Source organism: Equus asinus, chromosome 25, assembly GCF_041296235.1.
Source record: "Equus asinus isolate D_3611 breed Donkey chromosome 25, EquAss-T2T_v2, whole genome shotgun sequence".
Lineage (NCBI taxonomy): Eukaryota > Metazoa > Chordata > Mammalia > Perissodactyla > Equidae > Equus > Equus asinus.
In genome coordinates, this window is record NC_091814.1 from 47,569,542 (window position 1) to 47,594,685 (window position 25,144).

Sequence of the window (25,144 nt, forward strand, 5' to 3'; positions counted from 1 at the left end):
TGGTTCCACTTATATAAATTTCTATAACAAGGCAAAGTAATGTACGGTTTAAAAAAATCAAAACAAAGATTGCTTCTGGGGGAAAGATCAGGGATTAACTGAGCAGTCAGGAAGAAACTTTTGTATCTTGGATTACACAAGTGTTTGCATTTGTCAAAATTAATGAAATAGTTCATCATATTCGTGCATTTCACTGAAAGTAAATTGTACCTACAAAAAAAAAGTTAGCAAATATTGAACTTTAGTTAATAATATACATATTGCAGTATTAGGTGTAAGGTATACAAATGTCTGCAACTTACTTTGAAATGTCCTAAACTATTAAAATGGACTGATTAATTGAATGGAGGGGTAGATAAAAGGATAGATCTGTGATAAAGAAAATATAACAAGATTAATTGTAGAATATAGGTGGTAGGTTTATGGATAGTCAATTCTTTGAACTTTTCCATATATTTGAAAATTTTCATAATAGTTCGAGGGAAAAAAACTGTGGCTATACTCTGTCTCTTCTCTCTGCTCTGGACTGTAGACTACTCTTTTGGCTGGGTCCCCAAGAATATTTTTTTTCTTTTTTATTGAGGTAACATTGGTTTATAATATTATATAAATATCAGGTGTACATCACTACATTTCAATTTATGTATAGACTACAATCGTGTTCACCATCAAAAGTCTAGTTGCCATGCATCACTATACAAATGTGCCCCCGACCCTGTTTGCCCTCCCCCTACTTCCCTTCCCCTCTGGTAACCACCAATCTGTTCTCTGTATCTATGTGTGTGTGCGTTTATCTTTCACATATGAGTGAAATCATATGGTATTCGTCTTTCTCTGACTTATTTCGCTTAGCACAATACCCTCAAGGTCCATCCATGTTGTTGCAAATGACAAGATTTCATCTTTTTTATGGCTGAGTAGTATTTCATTGTATATATACCACATCTCCAAAAGTACTTTACATATTCATTCACCAAGACATTATTTACTAAGCACCTATTATGCCTCAAACACTGTACTTAGATGGAAACAAAGATGATCATAGTCCATGCTCCTCAGCTCAGAGTCTTGAAGAAAAGTTTAGCATGTACAATGAAAAAGTGCACAGTGAGAGAAGTGCTGATGGATACATGAAAGCTCAGAGGGAAAGGATAGGTAATCAGGTCATAGTGCAAGGAGTAGAGTTAAAGGCAAGGAAGTCATCTCAGACAAGGTGATGTTGTCTTAATCTTAAAGAAGAGGATATGACCAGAACTGCTGAAAACTTGGCCTCACATTCTTTTTTTTTTTTTTTTTAAGGAAGATTAGCCCTGAGCTAACTGCTGTCAATCCTCCTCGTTTTGCTGAGGAAGACTGGTCCTGAGCTAACATCCGTGCCCATCTTCCTCTACTTTATATGTGGGATGCCCGCCACAGCATGGCTTGCCAAGCAGTGCCATGTCCGCACCTTGGATCCGAACTGGCGAAGCCCGGGCCGCCGAAGTGGAACGTGCGCACTTAACCGCAGCGCCACCGGGCCGGCCCCTGGCCTCACAATCTTGAGGGAAGAGTATGGAGATTCTTCAGGCATGCTGCTTGGAAGAGCATGTACAAAGGCATGAGACAGCTTGACTTCTTTATTATGTGGCAGACACTGTGCTAAGTGCTTTTCCATGTTCTCAATTAGTCCTAACAAAGTCTATGAGATATGAAAAGTGAGATTTAGAGAGGATAATTAACTTGAGCAAGATCACATAGCTAGAGCTGGGACTCAAACCTGTCTGAGAATAGAGTCTGTACCCTTAATATCTTTATTACATCACTGCTATCGACTGTTTGTGTTCCCCCAAAATTCATATGTTGAAACCTAATTCCCAATGTGATGGTATTTGGAGGAGGGGCCATTGGGAGGTGATTAGGTCATGAGGGTAAGCTCTCATGAATGGGATTAGTGTCCTTAAAAAGGAGACCCCAGAAAGCTCCCTCACCTCAGCACGTGAGGACACAGAGAGAAGATGACTGTCTACGAACCAGAAAGTGAGCCCTCATGAGACATCGAATCTGCCAGCACGTTGATCTTACACTTCCAGCTTTAAGAGCTTGAGAAATAAACGTTTGTTGTTTAAGCCAGGCGCTGAATGGTATTTTTGTTATGGCAGCCCAAACAGACTAAGACAATCACTTAGATTCAGTCTGTGCAGAATTCTTCTTCCTAAACATTCATGTGTTTGGGTTCATGAAAGACGAGAGGGCCTACATTCTGATTTGCCTTGGGGTTCAATAGAGATGGAGGATAAGACTCCATATCCTTAAGAGAAATGACACTGTGATCAAGGGCAGCTTAATCTTTTTTAATCCACGACTTCTGGGTTTAGGAAAGGAGGGTTTTAACTTCTTATGTCATTATTTATTAACATGCTGACTACAGACAGTTGGTAAGGCTTAATCTTGTTGGTGCTAACATTTATATATAATGTAAGTTCCCCTTAATGAAATAAATATGGAAAACAATTGACTTTTCTTGCTTTGTGAATAACTGTTATCCGTTGATAGGAATGTGAACTTTGAAAATAATTTTCCACAGGATAGTGACACTTTATTTGCCAACCCAAAATACACAATAACCACAACTGCTCTTGAATTAACTTAAAATCATTAAGGAAAGTTTTTAGTCTTACAGTTAGATTATGTCTGAAGACTCATCTACCACTTTCTTTCTCCCCAAACGCTCTCTCACACACAAACTTTTACCAGGTTGGTACAGGAAATACAGAATGGTATTTCTCTTTTGTCCCAGGGATGGGCAACATACAGTATTACTTTATCAGACAAGCACACATATAGGTAAAAATGAAGGAAGCTCAGATTCACAGGAAGAATGAAAAGAAAATCAGAAGATGTTCTCTAGCAAGATAGAGAGGCTGCTATATGGGCATGCAAGAATGGATCAAACTCGTAAAACAGATCCTCACTTAGCTTCTTGGTACTGCTAAGGTAACTGATGTACTTGCTAATTTACTGTCTATGATAGACAGTAGTTCAGTTTACCAGTTTTAACCATGACACGTGTTTCTCCAAACTCCAACCTAAATACTGAGCCGTCTCATTTTTTCTTCAATATAGATCTAAGAGCAATACTGAGAACAGGAAATACTAAGTCAGATCTCCTTCTCACCGTAACAGGAGCTTGACATTTACATAAAGCAATTTGCCATTTATTAGACAGATAAACTGTTTCATGAGTTCCACAATGAGCTTCTGCCAACACGAGGGCAAGACAAATAAACAAATCAGCCTTTGGATTATTGTTCTTAGTACCAGTAGCCCTTAAATGAGCATATCAAGGAAACAATCAAGTATAAAATACATGGAATAAATTTACTTACAAAGTATAAAAGAGATCTGCTCTCACACAATCATAGAGAGAAAAAGAGCTACAAAGGAAAGACTATTTTTAAATAATGCCACTTAATAAGCTAAGTGAAAAGAGGTCACAGAGAGACAAGAATCATAAGACACCTCATCATCTAAAAGAAATCTGAGTAGCATTTAAAGAAAAGATTATTTACTATAGCACTTAAGAATATAAGTGGCCTTTCAAAGAATTTCTTAGCATTAATTTCTCTATTAAATAGCCACTAATATTTATTAATAATTGCTACCCATTGTTCCAGATGTTTACATACATTAGTTTATTTAATCCTTACAACAACCCTCTGAGGTAAGTACGATTAACATCCCCCTTTTATAGAAGAAGAAACCAAGGCACAGAGAAGTTAAATAACTTCTTCAAGGTCATCCAATTCGTAAGCATCAGGCCAGGAGTAAACTCAGGCAGCCCAGCTCCAGAGCTCAAGATCTCAGCTACTATCACTATGCAGCTTCTGGATCTTAATGACTGTTGACTTAAGTGGCAGAGTTCATGTGAGTGACAAAAACTAAGAATAAAACACAAATTTTTCTTTTTGCTATGTAGCCAATAAATATTCATAAACCAATCAGAGAGATGCCTTTAAAGAACTTAGGGGAATGATACAAAATTTAAGAGTGGCTGACTCTAGTGGGGGAAGGCTGAATCTGGGAGGATCACTTGGGGAGTATCCAAAGATACTGGCAATACTACATTTCCTAAGTTTTAGGTACAAGGATGTAACTTCTATTATTGATTTTAAAAAATCAAAATACAAATTATGTTCATTCATTTGAATGTATATTTCCTAATTTAAAAAATTTAATTAAAAATTAAAAAAACCACTTGTTAGTAATCTGTCATTCAATGGTTTGCGTCACCATTTCAATTTGGGTGACATCACTAGAATATAAATATATGAAAGACCCGCATCAAGGTTTCATTGGAGCTTCATATAATGACTAAAATGGTGAAACAAATAACCAATAAAAACTACTCTTCTTGGAGAAAACTCCAAGAAGCAGTATAATAGATTCTTGTTATTGCAGCAGTTATGCTCTATAAAGTTGTTGCAAACAGTGAATTGGCAGATATTGAATCACTGCCTCTAGGGGATACAGAGGCTTAGGCTTCAGCGAGCCTCTGGTCACATTTTTGGCAACCAATCAATACATAACCTTGTTTTATGTGTGTTTCTATTTAATGATACCTTATTTAATATTTATTGTTGATTCATTAATATTGAAATCATGGTCAACAGCACTATAACTCATGCCCAGGTGAAGTTTATTTAACAAACGTATTTTCTCTGTAAGGCACATCGCAGCCTTCTTGTGCTTAGCAACACTAGACAGCAATTCAGCATTACACTTGGTGGACATTTTAAACAGCAAAATCACCAATACCAAAACTACCAAAAACATAAGACATGGCATAAAACATATACTGCAAAAAGGACATTTGCTTACAATATGAGAGTTAAAACAAGAAGGCAGAGCATCACCTGGTTTCATCTGAACTTGGGACGTGTGCATCAGGTGATTCAAATATTTCCACATGGTACAAAGGCACATCAGTAAATGATCACAAAAGCACTGAGTCGATAATGTTTTGGACTTACAAATACATCTTGGGAAGCAGGAGAATTTGCAAATATGGAATCTATGAATAGTGAGGATCGACTGCATACGTGTGCATGTGTGTGTGTGTATTCTCTTGAGAAATATCCATATCTATCTACCTTCTTGGAAACATATACATATATCTTTTTGGATACACACACACACACACACATATCCACATCTAGAATTAAGTTGAAATCATTTATTTCTGAATTAGCCTACGAAAAGCAATCAATACAAAGTGTTTTTAAGTAATAAAACCAAAATTGTTATTGATTAAAATAATGAACTAGTTTCAAGAAGAGCCACAGGCATTAAAAAAATCAAGTAAATGAAAAATGAATGTAGATGTATTCCCATACTACAATTTAAACTTTTAAAATTTGGTTATAAATCAATATTTCTATTAAAAATATTCAGCACTCAATATTCGTCATTATATTCCTTTTACCCCAAGTCTTCAGAATCATTACCAATGACACGTTTTCTTACTCCTTTAGTATGCAGTACAGGTAGTTTGTGGTGATGAACAGTTCGTTTTCCAGTATTTTCTTTGAAAGTCAGCATGTGTTTCCCATAAAACTAACAATATAGTTATGAGGCACTAAGATTAGCCTAGATAACAACATTAGCCCCTAACAATAGTGCCCAGGAGAGTAACCTGTTAATAGTAAAGTACTCTAAAATCTAAAAAATTTACTTAAAAGTTTTCTGATAGGGCATCTGAATACCAAACACTTCAAATTCCAGCTCTGCCACTTACCAGAATTATTTAATTTCCCTAAGTTTCAATTGCTTTGAGGCAACAAATATTGAGAGTCTACTATGTGAAAGACTGGTCTAAGCAGTGAACAAAACAGGCAAAAGAACCTTTGCTCTCATAAAGCTTATTTTCTAGTGAGAAAAGACAATGGCCTAAATAAAAACATACATAGGTAGGTACATTTGAAGGTAATAAGTACAAAGGCAAAAAGTAAAGCCGGGAAAGGGGCTGAGGAGTGCTGGGTTCAGAGCATATTGCAATTTTAAGCAGGGTGCTTATGGCAGGCCACACCGAGAAAGTAACACTTGAGCAAGGAGTCAAGAGAGGTAAAAAAACAAGCCAAGTAGATCTCTAGGAGAAGAGTGTTCCAAGCACAGGGAACAGCTAGTGCAAGGACTATGAAGCGTGAGCAAGTCTGGCATGTATTGCTGGGGCAGAATGCACGATGGAGAGAATAGTAATACATGAAGTTTACAGCCTTGTAAATCACTATAAGGACTTTGGCTTTTACAATGAATGAAAGACAAAGCCACCGAAGCAGGAAGACCAGGTCGATAATTGTAGTTCAGGTCAGGGTGCCTGCAGCGGAAATGGTGAGAAATGGTTAGATTCTGGATATATTTTCAAGATAGGGCCAAAAAGATTTCCTAATGGATTAGATGTGTGGTATTGTGAAACGCTGTCACGCACAGCCTGTTAACCTTTGCATGGTTGCAAAAGAGTGTACCACGGGCCTGGAACATTTCTTCCTGTGGGAGACAAGGAGCCCTCACAGCCGGAGCTAGGCTTATCACCATGTTTGGGAATATCTTTCCCTGTTCCAAGCTTGCCTGTACTTCTTCATTCTGTGTAAGTGTGTGTGTCATATGGCACCTGGCCAATCCCACTGCTATCTAGGTTCTTGGCGAGGGGGGCACAGTATCCTTCATCTGCAGCACAAGAGGGTATGTGCAGACCCTCTCCCTGCGACAGCTGCAGGGTTGACTCGCTTGCCATGCGGGACTGACACTGTCGAAGTTGATCTTGCTGCTTCTCTTTTCTATGAGAGTAAAGCCCTGTTCCATCCCGTGCCTGTGTGAGTCCTGTCTGGGTTGACATCCTGGGACTGCTGCTCCTGGTGGTAGATTACAGTTGTCACTTTCTCAACATGTAGCGTAAGAGAAAGAAAGGAGATTCAAGAACAATTCAAGGTTTCTAGCCTGAGCAACTGGAAGAATGGAGTTACTACTGATTGAGATGAATAAGACCATGATGATAATTTATGATTTGGAATGCATTTGTTTCTAACCGGACCATTTTCAGTGCAGTGCAGTGGTACAGGTAAAATCCTGACTGAAATGAGTCTAGGAAAGAGCTGGAGGAGAGGAATTGGTTACAATAAGTATAGATAAATCTTTTGAGGACTTTTCTGATAAAGAGGAGCAGAATCTTCATCTATAACACAAAGATAACAATAGAAACCACCACATAAGTTTCTCTGAGTATATGCCTAGCATATAGTGAAGTGCTGAATAAATGGTAGCAATGACAGGCTGATGTCAAGTAGGATTACTATGTCCTTCTTCCAAATACCTGATTTGAGCCATCTATCAAGATGAATACAGAGTTGTCTGGAGGGGATCTTACTCATTACTAAAATTCTTATTGATTCTTAGGGTCACTGACTTCTTGAGAATGATCAGTTTTCTACAAATGCTAAAAAAAAAACCTCTAACAATTTGTTTAGAGACATAAGTTATACCTTTTTTTAAAACTCATTGAAGCCTGATATTCCAATTTAAGTCTAAGACATCTTTACAAACTCTCACAAGTAAAACTCATGGACAGAAAGGATAATGAAATTCATCTTCAAAAAGTCATTAAGCTTCCCATTCCCTTCCTGAAGCCATGAAGCAGAGAAAGACAGACATGACACAGAAAGGTGGCCTGGTATGGGGTATCAAACCCTAATCAGGATGGCAAGGCCATCCATCTGGGGAAGTGGGTGGCCAAGAATAGGAAATCAGTGCCTGACAGGAGAAGGAGAAATACGTGCAGGGCAACATTCTGGCATAGGGTATCACAGCCTGACCATGGTAAGGAGGGATTTGCGCAAGAAAGGAGTGGCAGCAGCAATGGGAGATTGGTTACACACAGGGATGTTGATCAAATGGATAAATATATTAAGGATAATGGGAGCTAGATTTTTCATTGTCGGAGAAGGGAGTTGGATTAGAATTTGAAGTATTCCTACGGATCTTTGCTTTTCAACATATACAAACAGATGTAAAAAAATATGAACAGTGACATCAACAAAAAAGGCAGAGTAAGGAACTCTGAAAATGTGCTCCTCCATAACATCAGGAAAAATGGCAAAAATTGTTATTAATCAACTTTTTTAGAGCTCCAGAAATTGACCAAAGGTTTGCAGCAGCCTGAGGAACATTATTCCAGAAAAATAACTTAATCTCTGTAAGAATAGGAAACGTTGTGGCATTTTTAACTTGCCGTAGTTCCACTCCCTGCTCTGCATCTCTGTGATGACCTTGAAAACTAACAGCCTGCATCTGCAGTGAAAACAAACAGCCTAGTAACCATCAGAGGGAGCAAAATGAGGCTAGAGCTCCTGCAAAGAATCATTCCCAGAGAATTATCATTATTTGACCTGTCTAGTGGTTCCCGAACACTCCACTTGCAAAGCTCACTCAACGTGAAAAGGCTTTTTCCCCAGGGGCATTTGTCAAAAATAATTACAGGCAATTGTTTAATTTTGTGACTGCCTGAGGTGGTGGATAAAAGTTAGAGCAGACAATATAGACTAACCAAAAGGCTTAAAAGGAAAAGCTGAGGAATGAGATGTCTATCAGGGCTTTGAAAGACTCAGATATATTTCTGAGAATCTAGAGGACTACAAACATGTGTAAGGCTGGACAGATGCCCAAGGCTTTGTGCATGTTCAGGAAAGGCCTGAGAAGACTCTAAGCTCTTACCTCAAGCTGACCTTAAGGAGCTACACAAACAGGAAGTGAATGCAAGACAGAGTTATCAACTGGCTGACTGAGTAATGAAGGCATGCCCAAATACACACACACAACCTCTTGGCAAAAACTGGGAAACTTACCACAGCAAGAATACTAAAGCAGATCAGCTTCTGGAAGAAGTGGGACCTCACAGGCAACTCTGGCTGAGGATTCCCATTTGCCTTGCCAAACTTTCCTCAGAAAAGTGCACTACAGTCTAAGACACTTCCACCTAACCTTCCTTCTTCTCTTGGGGTTGGACTAACATTGTGGTCCAATGACTCTCCCAGCATCCTCCCTATTTTCTCTTACATGCATTTCCCCTAATACATTTCTTACACATTTAATCCTGTCTTGGTGACAGGCTTCTTAGGGGATCTGGATTAACACAGTCAGTTTCATCAAGTCAAGACCATAGAGTTAATTATACTGACACCAGGTAACTGATACTGCACTCTACTCTCTGAAACAAAGAAAAAAACTGTCAGAGATAGCCTCTTCCCTTAGAGACTGAACACACTGCAGGAAAGACTTAATCAGATAATGTTCAAAACATAATTCATTATAATAATCTAAATTTTATAGAGTATCTTTAATCTGTAAATCACTGTGGGTAGAAGTGGGTAGGACAAGCTTCACAAGAGAGGTGGGCAAGTAAGATTTGAACAGATGGGAAGGAGGAGGAGAGCAATTTAGATTCACACTCTTCCTAGGTCTTTAAAAAATGCAGGAAAAGGTCTGGTTAAGGAAAAGGCTTCAAGGCTTCAAAGTTATAAAGACACTGCCAACTGTATAACAATCAGTAAAGAGGAAATAAGTCCCCATAATTCTATAATTAATCCACTCAGGAAGAACTGAGAGTTTATTGTTAAGGATATTTAAGGCATTTGAATCTAGTGTAGAAATAGATCTCTATTTTGAGAAAAATCATAAATTCAGGAAGCATCATGAGTAGCATTTTATTTGAGGGTTCCTTTTGCTATGTCTTTGCAGGTTAATTTTGTTTTTCCTTTTCTATTTTAAAAAGTAATATCACTTTTATTCTCTTCCTCAAAGAGTAACGTTGTTTTCTAAAAATAGTGACTACAATCAAACCCTTAGGATACACACTAACCCCTGTATTCTAATTTTATGAGTTTTTATCATCCTCATAATCCCACCCTTTTTCTTCTTTATTCTAGTAATAGTGTGATGGCTTCAATTAGCCTTTCCGTTGAAAGACTACAGGTTCCACAGAAACTATAAAGCTAATTCAAGAAAAGCTCTTATGGGACCAAGCACATAAAGAAATTTTTAAAATCTCTTCAGAGACTCTCAACAGCATTACAAATCACTCATTCTCTTTCCAGGACTCCAGTTTCACAAACCTGACCTTTTTATTGTTAACAGTTTCAGAAGAAAAATTTGTATTTAAAACAACATCATATCTTCTCAGTTGAGCTCTGACTCATAGAAAGACTATCCTATTAATATTATATATTTAAGAGAACTAAAAAAATACAACCCCAAAATAATTCCTCATGTATGACTTTAGTGATATTAACAAATGTAGAAAATATTTTTGAAATATTATAAGCAAAAGCTAAGCACAAAGTTAACCCCAAATACACACACACACACCCCTTTTCAATTTTGGGTTGCTAAGATTTCTTTACATGTATATGTATATGTGTGAGCATGCACTTGCAATTCTAAATGGCTATAAACATAATTGTCCTTGGCAATGAAGCAGAATTAGACAATTTTTCTAAAATGGAAAAATGTGAAATGAGTGATTTAAAGGGAGGAAAATAATTAAATTCTTACTCTGAGAGATTAGGATTTATCAGTATGCTAAGCTGGTACCCTCTTTATCCCACTGTAAGCAAGAGAATCAATGAAAATTTCCCCTTTCCTCCAGAAAATCTGAAACTATTAACCAACAACTTGTCTACTGAAAAGTTTGAGGAAAACATTGTGAAAATTTGATCTTGCATATTTCCTCATGGGGACTAAATAATATCTCATAGAAAGGGAAATTTTGGAAAAAGTGGCCTGCAAGAATATCAAAATAACTAAGTAGAGATTTCAGTGGTTTCATAGTGTCAAGGACACATAAATTAAAGTGTAGGCCCACCAAAAGGGAAGGTCCCTAGTAAATACCTCAGGCTTTTAGTTGAGATCCTGGAAGGGACTCACCCTCAAGGCAAGAAATAGCCAAAACTGGGTGAAAGGGATCCACCATACTGCATCTTCCCACCAGAGGAACACTGAATCTGCTCTGGAGTAAAATAAGACCATCCAAAGCCCTTATAATTTTTCATACATAAGATCCAGGATTCTATTAAAAACAACCAAGCATAAAAGAAAACATGAGTGAATAAAATCAAGAAACAAGAGACAATAGGAATATATTAATAGGTTATCAGATATTAGACTTTATCAGACTTGGACTTTAAAATAATTATGACTAATCTGTTCAAGAAAACAAAAGAAAAAAATAATTTCACAAAGGAAGTGGAATCTATTTTTTCAAAGAACCAAATGGACATTCTAGAACTGAAAAATAAAATGACCAAAGTTAAGAATTCAATAGATTGGAGAGAGGATTACTAAAAAATATCCAGATAAGAAATACACAAAAAGAATGGAAATTTTTAAGATAGGGTAAGACATAAGGGACATATTAAAATATGAGTACTTGGAGGTCCAGAATACAAGACAGAGGCAAACAATATATGGAAAGATACTGGCTGAGAATTTTGGGAAAGTGACAAACTATGCCAAGCCACAGATTCAATAATAAACAATAAGCAGTACAAATATAATGAAAACCACATCTAGGGTACATCATAGAAGAAACTGTTAAAAATCAAAGATCAATAAAAAATTTTTAAAGCAGAGAAAAAAGATGCATTGGGTGGCAGGGTGAAAGGGGTAAAGGAGCACATACGTATGGTGACGGATAAAAACTAGACTACTGGTGCTGAACACAATGAAGCCTATACAGAAAGTAATATACACTTTATAATAATAATAATGATGTACACCTGAAACTACACAATGTTATAAGCCAATATGACCTCAATAAAATAATTAAATTAAAAAAAAACAAGTAAAAAAAAAAAAAGATGAATTACCTTTAGAGAAACCATGATCAAATTGAGACAGCCATCTTTCAAGAGAAATGATGGAAGCCTGAAGACAATAGAATAACATCTTTTTTGTTTGCTTGTTTTATTTTTGGGTTTTTTTTGAGGAAGATTAGCCCTGAGCTAACATCTGTGGCCAATCTTCCTCTTTTTGCTGAGGAAGACTGGCCCTGAGCTAACATCCATGCCCATCTTCCTCTACTTTATATGTGGGACGCCTGAAATAGCACGGCTTGCCAAGCAGTGCCACGTCCACACCTGGGATCTGAACCTGCAAACCCCAGGCCACTGAAGCAGAACGTGCAAACTTAACTGCTGCACCACTGGGCCGGCCCTAAGATAACAACTTTAATACAATAGGCAAAAATCCTGCCAATCTCGAACTTTATACCAAATACATATATCTTTTCAAAATAAAGACAAAATGATGGGGCTCTCAGACAAATAAAAAATGAAAGAATTTTCACCAGCAGACTTTCACTAAATGTTAAAGACAGTTCTTCAAGAAGAAGGAAATGATCCCAGATGGAAGCAAGCAATGCAGGAAGAAATGAAGAGCACAAGAACAGATAAATAGTGTTCTATGTAAGAACAGATAAACAGAAACACATAAAGTCTAAATGAGTACTGATGGTCTAAAACAAAAAAAATAATATCCCATGTGTCTACTGGGGGGAGTGTTGATTCAGAATTAAATACACGACAATAATAGGACAACAAGCAGAATAGTGATGTATGTAACTCCATAAAGAGATGTAAGTTCTTGCATTCTCCAGGAAGTGATCAAAGTACTCATCTAAGATAGATCCTAATAAGCCACAAATGCATGTTGTGATCTCTAGGGTAACCACTCAAAGTATAAAAACTGTGTAACTAATACTTAAAGTGGAAAGTGGAAAATGGAAAAACAAAAAAGCCAAATAACAGATGAGACATATAGAGCACAAATAGTAAGATAAAAAATTTAAAATCAAATATGTCGGTAAGTTCGTTAAATGTAAATATACTCAGTACCCCAATAAAAAGAAAAGATTGTAGGGCTATTTAAAAAGACAAAACTCAATTATAAGATGCTTAAAGAGACACACCTTAAATATACGGACTCAACTGAAAGTAAAAAGATACTAAAAGTTATACAATGCAAAATAAAGCTAATGTGGCCACAGTTATATCAAAGTACACACCAGCAATAAGAAAGGCATTTTATAATGATAATAAGGTTAATGTGACACAAAGACATAATAATATTAAATTTGTATGCACTTAATAACGTGGCCTCAAAATACATAGAGCAAAATTTGACAGAACTAAAAAGAAAAACAGACAAGTCCAAAATCATAGTTGGGAATTGTAGCACAATTTCATCACTAACTGATAGAACAGGAAAAAAAACACACAAAAACCAGCAGCTATAAGGAAGATTAGAAGAGCATGATTACAAAGTTTATCTAATCAACACCATAGAGCATATTCAGGTCATAAAGCAAGTCTCAACAAATTTAAGAAGTTTTGAAATCATAACGAGGATGTTCTTTGACTACAATGAAAGTAAGCTAGAAATCAATACCAAAAAATAACTCAGAAGTCACCAAATGTGATAGGTCAAAGAAATCTCCATGGAAATTAGAAATATTTTAACTAAATGGTAATGAAATATGACATCCAAGTTTGTGACATTACAATGCAATACTCAGCAATACAAAACAAAGGACTACTGAAACACTCAACTACATAGATGAATCTCAAAAGCAGTGTGCTGCATGAGAGAAGCCGAAAGTACATAATGTATGATCCATTTATATTAAATTCTATAAAATAATCTATAATGGCAGAAAGAACATAAGTGGTTGCCTGTGGTCAGGAACGGGTGGGGGGATTGACTGCAAAGGAGCATTAGGGAACTTTTTGAGGTGATATAAATGTTTTGTATCTTGTTTTAACATAGAATTTTATTCGAAAAGAAAATCTATTTGATTTACATAATAAGAAAACAATAAAGAATACCAGCGTTCCTCTGGTTCTCCTATACTGAGGTATCAAAAACCCAAATCAAAAATACACGAAAAGCATTTTCTCATCTTTTTTTTACATTCCCCTTTAGAACATCTATCATTTCTTTGTTTGTTTGTTTCTCTTTTTTTTTCTGGAAGTGGAAGCATTTTGTTTATTTCTTTTTATTAAGGTATAATTGACATATAATGTTATATTAGTTTCATATGTACAACATAACAACTCAATATTTGTATACATTGCAAAACGATCACCACAATAAGTCTATTTAACATCTGTCACCATACATAGTTACAAAAACTTTTTCTTGTGATAAGAACTTTTAAGATTTACTTTCTTAGCAACTTTCAAATGCGCAATTCAGTATTATGAACTATAATTATCATGCTATACATCATATCCCCATGACTTATTAATTTTATAAATGGAAGTTTGTACCGTTTGACTGCTTCACCCGTTTCACCCAACCCCTGCTCCTAGCAACTATCAATCTGTTCTCTCTATCTCTGAGCTTGCTTTGTTTTGTTTAGTTTTGTTTTTAGATCCCACATATAAGTGAGATCATATGGTATTTGTCTTCCTCTGCCTTATTTCACTTAGGATAATGTACCCAAATTTGTCACATGGATGGCAAGATTGACAAGGTTTCATTCTCTTATGGCAGAATAATATCCCTTGTATGTACCACATTTTCTTTATCTATTCATCCACTCATGGACACTTAGGTTGTTTCCACATCTTGGCTATTGCAAATAATGCTGCAATGAAAATGGGGGTGCAGATACCTTTTTAAGTTAGTGTTTTCATTTCCTTCAGATTCCAGAGAGGAATTGCTGGATCATACAATAGTTCTATTTGTAACTTTTGAGGAAGCTTCATTCTTCATTCCATTGGCTGTGCCAATTTACATTCCCACGAACAGTGCACAAGTGTTCCCTTTTCTCCACATCTTCACCAACACTTGTTATTTCTTGTCTTTTTGATAACAGCCATACTAACAAGTGTGAGGTGATATCTCATTGTGGTTTTCATTTGCATTCTCCTGATAATTAGTGATGCTGAGCATCTTTTCATGCACCTGTTGGCCATCTGTATGTCTTCTTTGGAAAAATGTCTATTCAGATCTTCAGCCCATTTTTTAATCGGATTTCTTTGTTACTGAGTTGTACACATTCTTTAAATATTTTGGAGGATAACCCCTTATCAGATATATGATTTACAAGTATTTTCTCCCTTTCAGTAGGTTGCCTTTCCATTTTGTTGATGGTTTCCTTTGCTGTGCAGAAGCTTTTTAGTTTGATGTATGTTTAGTATCTTGATTCTGGTGTAATTTGATTATGGTTACATAGGTGTATACATTTGTCAACATTTATAAAACTATATGCATAAAATGGATACAGTTTATTGTATGTAAATTTAACCTTAATTATGTTGATTATAAAAGTCAGAGCTTTAAGACAGAAAAACAAACAAACTTTGTAAAGATGCATCGAAAGCATTTAGGAGCAATTTGTAGTCTTCTTTTTTTTGGAGGAAGATTAGCCCTGAGCTAACATCTACTGCCAGTCCTCCTCTTTTTGCTGAGGGAAGACTGGCCCTGAGCTAACATCGGTGCCCATCTTCGTCTACTTTATATATGGGATGCCTGCCACAGCATGGCTTGCCACGCGGTGCCATGTCTGCACCCGGGATCCGAACCCGCAAACCCCGGGCTGCCGAAGCAGGACGTGTACACTTAACCGCTGCACCACCGGCTGGCCCACAATTTGTAGTCTTTGATGCACCTATTAGAACAGCAGAAACGCTAAAAAAATCACTGATTTAAGCATCTTAAGGAGTTAAAAAAACCAGCAAATTAAACTTAAAATGGAGTAAATGAAATAAAAATAAGAGCAGATATCAATGAAATAGAAAGCAAACATATAATAGATAAAATCAAGTAAGCCCAAAGTTGGCTCTTTGAAAAAATTAACAAAATTGATAAACTATCAATTCACTGCGATACCAATCAAAATTCTCAAAGGCATTTTTTTTCCTCAAAAACTGCCAAGCTGATTCTAAAATATGAAACTACAAAAGGGCAAGATAGTAAAAACAATTTTGAAGGAGAACAAAGTTGTAGGCCCAATGCTAACAGTTGTATTGTATTATATTGACTTATTGTAAAGCTACTGTAAGTATAATAGAACGATATTGGTACAAAGATGGATAACTACAGTCATGTCACTTAATGAGGGGGATATAATCTGAGAAATGCGTCATTAGGCAATTCATCATTTTGCAAATATCATTAAGAGCGTACTTAAACAAACCTAGATGGTATAGAGCTTATTACATACCTAGGCTATATGGTACCTATCTTACAGGACCACTGCTGTATATGTGGTCCATCATTGCCTAAAATGTCATTATGTGGTACATGACTGTAGATCAATGAAATGGAATGGTCCAGAAATTACAGGATTTCAATGAGATATATGCACTTCCATGTTTATTGCAGCATTATTCACAATAGCCAAAATACAGAAACAACCTAAATGCCCATTGATGGATGAACGGATAAAAAAGATGTGGTGTATATATACAATGGAATATTATTCAGCCATGACAAAGGAGGATATCCTGCCATTAGCAACATCATGGATGGACCTTGAGCACATTATGCTAAGTGAGATAAGTCAGACAGAGTAAAACAAGTACCATATGATATCACTTATATGTGAAATCTAAAAAAGTCAAATTCACAAAAAACAGAGTGAAATGGTGGTTATCAGAGCATGAGGGGTTGGAGGATAATACTGATGTTCTTTAAGGGTACAAACTTTCAACCAGTAGTAAATAAGCCATAGAGAGCTAATGCACAGTATAATAAATATAGACAACAATATTGTACTACAATCAACAAACCTGCTAAGAGACTAAAACAATTATCTGAACTATTAAAAAGATACGATAATTATGTGATGGAGATGTTAAACAACACTACAATGGCAATTATATTGCAATATTTAAATGTATCAAATTAACACAATGTACACTTTAAATTTACACAAAGTTATATGTCAGATATATTCAATTAAAAAAATAAGCCAGAACTTAAAAAAAAAAAGAATGGTGCAGATACAGACCCACATCTATGTACATGGATCTAATTCACAATAAGCATGCTATAGCAATACAGTGAGGAAAGAATGGTTGTTTAAAAATATTGCTGGATCAACTAGAGATACACATGGAAAGAAAATGAAGCTTGACTTCTACCTCATACAAAAATCAATTGTAGATGAATCATAATCCTTAGTGTAAAAAGCGAAAGAATAAAATTTCTAGATTACATCAAAGAATATTTTCATGACTTTGGGCTAGGCAAATATGTCTTAAACAGGACATAAAACTAACCATAAAAGAAAAGATTAATAAATTGGGTCTCTTTAAGTAAAACTTAACAGCTTCTGCTCCTCAAAAGATACCATTAATAGAGTGAAATAAGCAAGCCATAGAAAAAATATTTGCAATACATATATCTAAAAAAGGACTTGTACCCAAGACATAGAAAAATTTCATACAAAACAATAAGTGAAAACCCCATTGTGAAAATGAGCAAAAGACAAACAGATTTGTCATGACAGAGGATATTCTAATAGACAATAAGCATGTGAAAAGGTGCTCATCCTCAGTAGTCAAAAGGGAAAAGCATATGAAACCACAATGAGATGCCACTACACATCCACCAAGATGTTTAAAATTTAAAAGTTTACCAAGGGTTGGTGAAAATATAGAGCAACTGGAATATTTATACACTGCTGGCTGGAATGTAAATGGTAAAACTTCAAAAACCTGTTCGGCAATATCTACTGAAGGTGAATGTGTTCATACATTTTGACCCAGAAATTCCATTCCTAGTATATACCTAACAAAAATGCATACATGTGTGCACCAAAACATTATTAATACACGAGTATACATACCAGCATTATTAGTAACTGAAAATAACCCAAATGCCCACCAAGAGTAGCAATGGATATTATATTGGGGAATAGTCATACTGTGGAATATTATGCAGTGACAAAAATAATAAACTTCTCCCTTATACAAAAACATGGATAAACCTAATAGAAATCAGATTTGTGGTTACCAGAGGTTGGGGGTAGAGGGAGGAGGAATTGGAGGAAGGTGGTCAAAAGGTACAAACTTCCAGTTATAAGATCAATAAGCACTAGAAATGTAACACAGGACATGACGAACATAGTCAACACTGCTGCATAATATATAGGAATATTGCTAAGAGAGTAATCCTAAGAGTTCTCATCAGAAAGCAAAAAATGTTTTTATTGTTATCTATATGAGATGATGGATGTTAGTTAAACCTATTTTGGTAACATTTCACAATGTATGTAAATCAAATCATCATGTTGTAGACCTTAAACTTAAACAGTGATGTATACTAATTATTTTTCAATAAAACTGGGGGGGGGTGGAAATGAAGACTTCTTCTTACAATCAGCTACAAGAAAAAGCCATACTTTGTAGGTGTGATATCCAATTACTATTTATTATTATTAGAAGTCCCTAGGGTCTTATTAAAACTTCAAAGGCCCTAAGCTCTAAAGAGATTACGAACTACATATGTAGTTCAAATAATCTTTAAAAAAGCAATCAAAACTTACATGTATGCTGACATTAATATAACTCCTTTCTAGAATTTTAGATAATAAAATTCTAGATGAAATCATTAAAGATGAACTCATTTTTCTTTTGTGGTGCCCCAAAGCACATCCTCAGTTTATCGTCTGAGTAATCTTGTACTGGCCACCAGAAAAAAAATAATTAAAACATTTACCTTGACTAGGAGATGAAGTAACTCCAAGTACACTGGAAATGACACCCCTGATGTCCCTGATCTTCTCTTTATTATTATTACTTTTTAATAAGACATTTATATGTATAAGCATATACAGTCATTTTCTTCTTTGCATTTTAGTTTTTAGCTTAACAGAAAAGTATTTTCTAGCCCTCTGGATTTCACTTCTGATGATGATGATGATAAGATTCACTTGCTGTTTAAATACTGCCCCTCTAACACTGAGAAAAGCCACCATAGTACAAAGAACATAGACTCAGCAGTTAGACAGACCGGCCTAGAAAGGAATACCAGTTTCATAATTCCTTATCTGTGTAATATAGGTAAATGCTCAAACTTCCTAAGAATTTGTTAGCCTAAGCATAAGAACAGTATTATTTCCAGGATAATTGTCAAAACTACACAATGTGATGTGTGTAAAAGTGCCTAGCATAGTTTCTGGTACACAGAAGGTATTTAATAAATCACAATTTTTCTTCCTCATTACACACATACAATCGTAACAGTATTGTAGAAATACTACAGAATTTTAAACTAACATATCTGGATCCAAGTAAGTCTGCACCATTTAGTGGCTGCATAATTTTAGGCCAATAATTTAAGTTCTTTGGCCTTCACCTAAAAAATGCAGGAAATTCTACCTGCCCTATGGAGTATCTACGAGCATCAAACAACAACATGTACAGAAGTGCTTTCTAAACCACAGTGCTCCAAAAGGTTCCAGTATTACTGTTGTGATTATGTTGATCATCATCTGGGTATCAGGAAGGTTCTTCAAGCCTTCCTGTATGGCCTGAAAGAATTATTCCTTACGGAAACTAAATTGTATGAGAACACTCTGTCACCCCCCCAGATCTTCTGAAACCACTTAATTCACTGCTCACTAGGAGGTGCTGGCAAAGCAGAGTGCCATAGGGGTTCAAAAGATTTCTTCCTCAGCAGCCCCCTGTTTGGATCTAACTTAGAAGGCTGCTGTACTTCAAAGAAGCATGCCAGAAACTCAAGGGAGAGAGAGGAGGCACACAAAGAACAGAAAAGACCGCCTGATTCTCCAAGGGCTACCTGATTCCCCCACAGCACTGCTCTAACTAAATCTTTTGGGTGCATTTTGATCCAGCAACACCTATCATTCCACACCGAAGAGCCTACACTCCGGGGCCAATCAGATTCCAAGGACGTGAGGTGGTAGTATATTTTTCCTCCTTTCAAAAACATTATTTTAAAGTATGTTATTGAGCTAATAGAAAAGACACAGGAAGGAGGAATTGGGAAGAGTGGGCGGAAGGGAGGGGAGCCTAAATCTTTTCATTTTCAGAATCTTCCGAATTCTATTATACTTTCAGTTCAACTTCCACATATAAATTTATAACAACAGAAGAATCTTTGAACCATTTTGATTTCCTCCTACTCTGAAAAAGATATTAAGAGGCAAAAACTGAAATTGACAGGGCTATTAAAACATGACAGCAAGTTTTTAACAGAGTTCCCTCTAATCTGACAGCTCAGATAATTTCTCATTTCACCAGAGCCACAGAAAACTTTTCAACTACAAAGTCAGACTCTTGTAACCTTGAAACTACAGTTGATTTCTACACTTAGCGTAATGGAAAATCTCTTAAAAATTTCTGTCTCAATTTAAGAGCACAGCATATTGTCTTTATAGTATAGGCTCCACTAATGAGGAGTTGTCAAAAATAAATGAGGAAATAATAAGTAAAAGTACTATGTAAATTTGAAATTATTATAACATATGGAAGGCGTTGTATAAAAACAAAGGTCTATAAGTGATTGTTGATGTGAATAAGATATAGGATTCTTAACTGTAAATCATTAGATGCATTTCTTTTACAACCAGGAGCAAGACAAGGATGTCTTACTATCATTGCTCCACTTTAACACTAGTAATGGAGGTTCTGGTCAGTTCAGTAAGACAAGAACAAGATAAAGAAAAAAAAAAGAATAAGAATTGGTAAAGAAGAAGTAAAACTGTCCCTATTACAGATTATAAAACAAAGCGGCTGATTTAAGATCATGGTATGATGAATGTTTATTCAGTTTTGTGCAAGGTATCCAAATTGGAAACCCAAAGGTATATTGCTGAGAGGGTGAGGTATGATATTGGATATTATTCCAGAAATAAAAATGATAAAATAGGTACACCAGACTTAGTGGCCTTAAAAGTCACACATAGTAGCTTTTGAGGACACAGAACAAAGGTCATAAAATGAAGAACTATAGCTTAAATTGAATACAAAAGCAAAGGAAAGTGGGTGCATAAACTTGAGAATAATATTCAATTCTAAATTACTCATAAGTATGCTATCGTATTTGTGAGTTACCACCACTCCCTGAGGTTTCCCTGCACAAGCGCTCCACTACTAAATAGCAGTAGATCAAGACGAGAAGGAATTGTGTTAATTATAAACCACATGGTCCACACGGTAGAACTCCAGCAAATTTTGGGTTCTCCAACATTTTCTGATATAGTCATCTCTGCTCTCCTCCACTATCAAAGACTGTTGTGAAATTATGTGTAGGTAATATGTATTTTAGTACAATATTACAAGCCTTAGCAACTTTTATTTACCATCTTGAATTTTGAAATGTTTTTAATATGATTCTTTGGTTGTCCACATTTTCACAAAATTTAGTGCAATATAAGCTAGTCAGAAATTATAAGGTATCTTAGAGCTACATTTTTATAATATTCTTTACTCAAAAAGTACTTTAAAATTGTCTAATTACATTACAAAATGTACTTTGATCATCTAAAATGGCTACACAAGCTGTGTGAAGGTACTATAAACATTTTCTAATGAACTCAAGGTTGGATTATTATCTGCAATATCAAAGCAAGGGGTATCAACTACTTAAATGTACTAATTATTTAACTTTTATCTTTATGTCCACTAAAGTTTCATATATTTCTCCTCTAAATACTACATAATACCAAATACTGTTTTTACTACAATGGAACAAAATTGTAAGTCAGAGGCTGCAAGCACATGGAACCAGCTGTTTTAGTTATGTGAAAAGAGTATCTAGTAACAATCAGAGAAAAATTGAGGGAAAAGTCACTGATTGGCTAAAAATATACTGAATGCCAGAGGAAAAACATTGTTTCATATACCATAAGCCAGACCCTTCTGAATAAATTTAGAAACATAAATTTTGATATCTTCCTTACACAAGCCAGAAGCTAATTAGGTTGCAGAATTTCAAAATTGGTAGGAATGTTTTTAATAATTACTTTTTCTTCTTACAAGCATATAATGAATATATTATACATTTTTTATGGTGTTCAATGGTTGTTGGCATTTTAAAACCAGATGACGTATCTGAGAGTACACTCTCAGATTTTAAGTTATTTATGCACTTCAGCTCTGAATGATATATCCACATAAAAATAGATTTCTGATCAGTGTGTATATTTATAATCCTCCAAAATGGCTATATCAAGAGAAAAGAAAAGAAAAGAGGAAAAAAAAGACAAGACAAGATAGGGGTGGGCAGAGGGCTAAACCACAAACACGCAAGAAGGACTTTAAGGAACGCTGTGCCATTTGCAGAATTAAGCATCAGTCCTGCTTGGTTAGCACATGCAGGCAAAGGCTTTTTAGCAAGTGCCATTTTAAAAAAAACAGTAAATATAAAATGACATTGATACGTGAGTATACTTCTGACTACCTACTAGCTAATCTTTGCCACTCAACAAAAGGCTAAATTTGATTATTGAGGAACTGATTATCTGACTTCCAAATTAGCCATGGTGTTTGCTTTTTCTTCATATCATTACAAGATTTTTGTGTAGTTTACTATTCATTAACAATCTCTACTGGAATTGTAGGTGAGGACCATGTTGAGCACACCCACTACATTTTGTAGGGCATCTTAAGTTTGAGAATAAAGGGTAAAACTCTTTTTAATGGACTTCGTAATTTTAAGTCTTTGGCCTCAAGTAGCATTGACAATATAAGATAACTATATATTATTATTTAAAAAGTCAATGTGTATTTCTGACATAACCTTGAGAAATTAATAATCTATGGCTATTCTCCACTAACAGAGACAGAATCTTTTATACCTAAACAGAGCATATTTACTGAAAATCAGAAAACAGTTTTCTTCCAGGCCTCCTAATAATGAGGGAGAAGAAAAATTCCAAAATGGGACATAAAAACTGCACAAGGACGTATGATGCAACATCACTCAAAGTACATCAACAATATCAGAGAACTAGCCAGAATTCAAAAACTGGTGCCACACTGTTTCTGACTCTAGCCTATCATCAAAAAATTGAGACAACTGTCACATTATCTTGTCAAAAGGGCAGAGTCATCGGGACTCCTTCAAGCCTTACTCTAGTAGCCTGAAAGGACCTTCTGTTCCATTCCTGTGAGCAGCAAAGCCAAAGTGAGGCCACACGGTGCCTCTTCCCTCACGATAAGGCATAGAACACACAGCCAAAAAGTCACCTTCAGGACTCGGTACCGAGGACCTGGTACCATAAATGTAAAGCAGAGAACATGGCACAGTACAAATAAGACACGAAGACAGAAAAAAATCTAAAAGTTTTCAAGATGGGTTCCTAAAATATAGCCTTGTAAATACATTAGAAAAAATGAGGTGGAGGGCCCTACCTTGCAGATCTTGTAGAGTGACTCCTGGCCATCTCCTCTAGTATCTTTAAAGTAATCATGTGCAGGAAATGTACGATGAATATCTCGAGTAATAACACTCTCCTGGGCTGAGTCCTACAAAAGAAAAAAGAAAGACTTGGTCATTAATTTAAAATTTCTTTTAATTATGAAAATTAATATATACATATGATAAAAAACAATACAAACAGCACAAAAAAGTATGCCTCCCCCACCAAAAAAAAAACCTTGCCTTCCATCCCTACCCAGGCCCATAATCCCATTCACTAGAGATAAATACTATCAATAGTTTCTTTTGCATCCTTTCATCCATTCCCCAATGGATGTGTGAATGCATATTTATGTGAGAAGGAAGAGAGGGAGGGAAGCTGTATACACACATCTCCATCCTTTGCTTTCTGAAGCAAAAATAGAAGCAAACTATCTGCTCTTTTTACGTAATAGGATAACTTACAGAACATTCTTTATCAATGCATGCAAATGTATTTCATTCTCCTTAGGAGAAGCTATTAAAAAGAATGAGGTACATGTGGATATTAATATATCATAATTTATTTAATATTCTCCTATTAATGATCTTTTTGAATTTTTTTCTATTTATATTACAAATAATATCACTAGGAACATTTTCAAACATAGATGTTCAAGTATACGTTTCTAGGGGTTGAATTCTGAGGTCAAAGGGTATATGCATATCCATTTTTGATAATCGTACTTTCCCTCCAGAGTTGTTGTACCAATACATCAACTCCAAATATTCCAAACCATGGTATTGTTTCTCCACACCCATGCAATACCACATATTATGTAACTTTTTAATTTTTGACAATCTGATCAGTGAAAACTCAGACCACAGTAATTTAAAAAGTAAAAATATTATCAATCTTTCTCCCCTGATAGGTTAATTACCCAACTCACATACTCTAGAAAATAAAAAGCCCCAAAACTATCACATTTTGATGATATATACTTTAAAGATAAATCTAGAGAATTTTTTCAGATAGATTCAGGAGCCAAAAGCTCAAAACTGAGTAAAATTCTAAGCCTTATAAAAAATGATTAATCATTCACTTGATTTTATTCTAGTGCTATAAATGTTGTTTATCTATTTAAATGTCAGGAAAATAGAACGGGACTGCTTCTAGCAACCCTGAAGATGAAACTATTTTGCACAATTTGAGGAAACACCAATGACTAGCATTGCAAATAAAAGTACTACTTAATATTTTGCTTCCATAAAGATTTGAACAAATTGCTTCTTTACGTTAAAATCAAGAAAGGAAAAAAATGTGTAATATGTAAGTTATTTTAATGAATGCTATTTTCCTTTCTATCTCTAGCTGAGCAGTATATAAGAAGCAAGTAGTTGATTAGCTCTAAGTTAAGCCAGTGCCTTCTCTTGCTGCCTTTTTCATTTCAGCTGCTATTTCATGCTGAGTGGTAATTAGATCTTATATCACGTAGAGAAAGGACACAAACTGAAAAGTTCCAGATTTGCTAACAAACACCAAACATATTACAAGTCACTCCAAAGGAAATTCTGATGGCTTACAGGAATAGAATGCTAAAGCTGAATAAAAATGAACTTTAAAAAAATTACCATAACTTAAGTAAAGGAATACATAGAAACTTTATATTTATCAAGGTAAATATAATTTCTAATGATAAAGAAAATTTTGGGTGAGAAAAGGGTAGAGAACAAGGTAAATATA

The 25,144-nt window shown here is 35.4% G+C and overlaps 1 protein-coding gene across 7 annotated transcripts in view; it reads right to left on the reverse strand.

The window, feature by feature from the left end:
* RABGAP1L (RAB GTPase activating protein 1 like) overlaps nt 1–25,144 on the reverse strand; it is a 668,256-nt gene that overhangs the window by 286,034 nt on the left and 357,078 nt on the right. For all 7 annotated transcript variants that reach the window (XM_070498037.1, XM_070498036.1, XM_070498038.1 and 4 more), the window contains one exon: nt 23,415–23,528. In XM_070498037.1, coding sequence (XP_070354138.1) covers nt 23,415–23,528 — 114 coding nt within the window. The remainder of the gene's footprint in view (nt 1–23,414; nt 23,529–25,144) is intronic.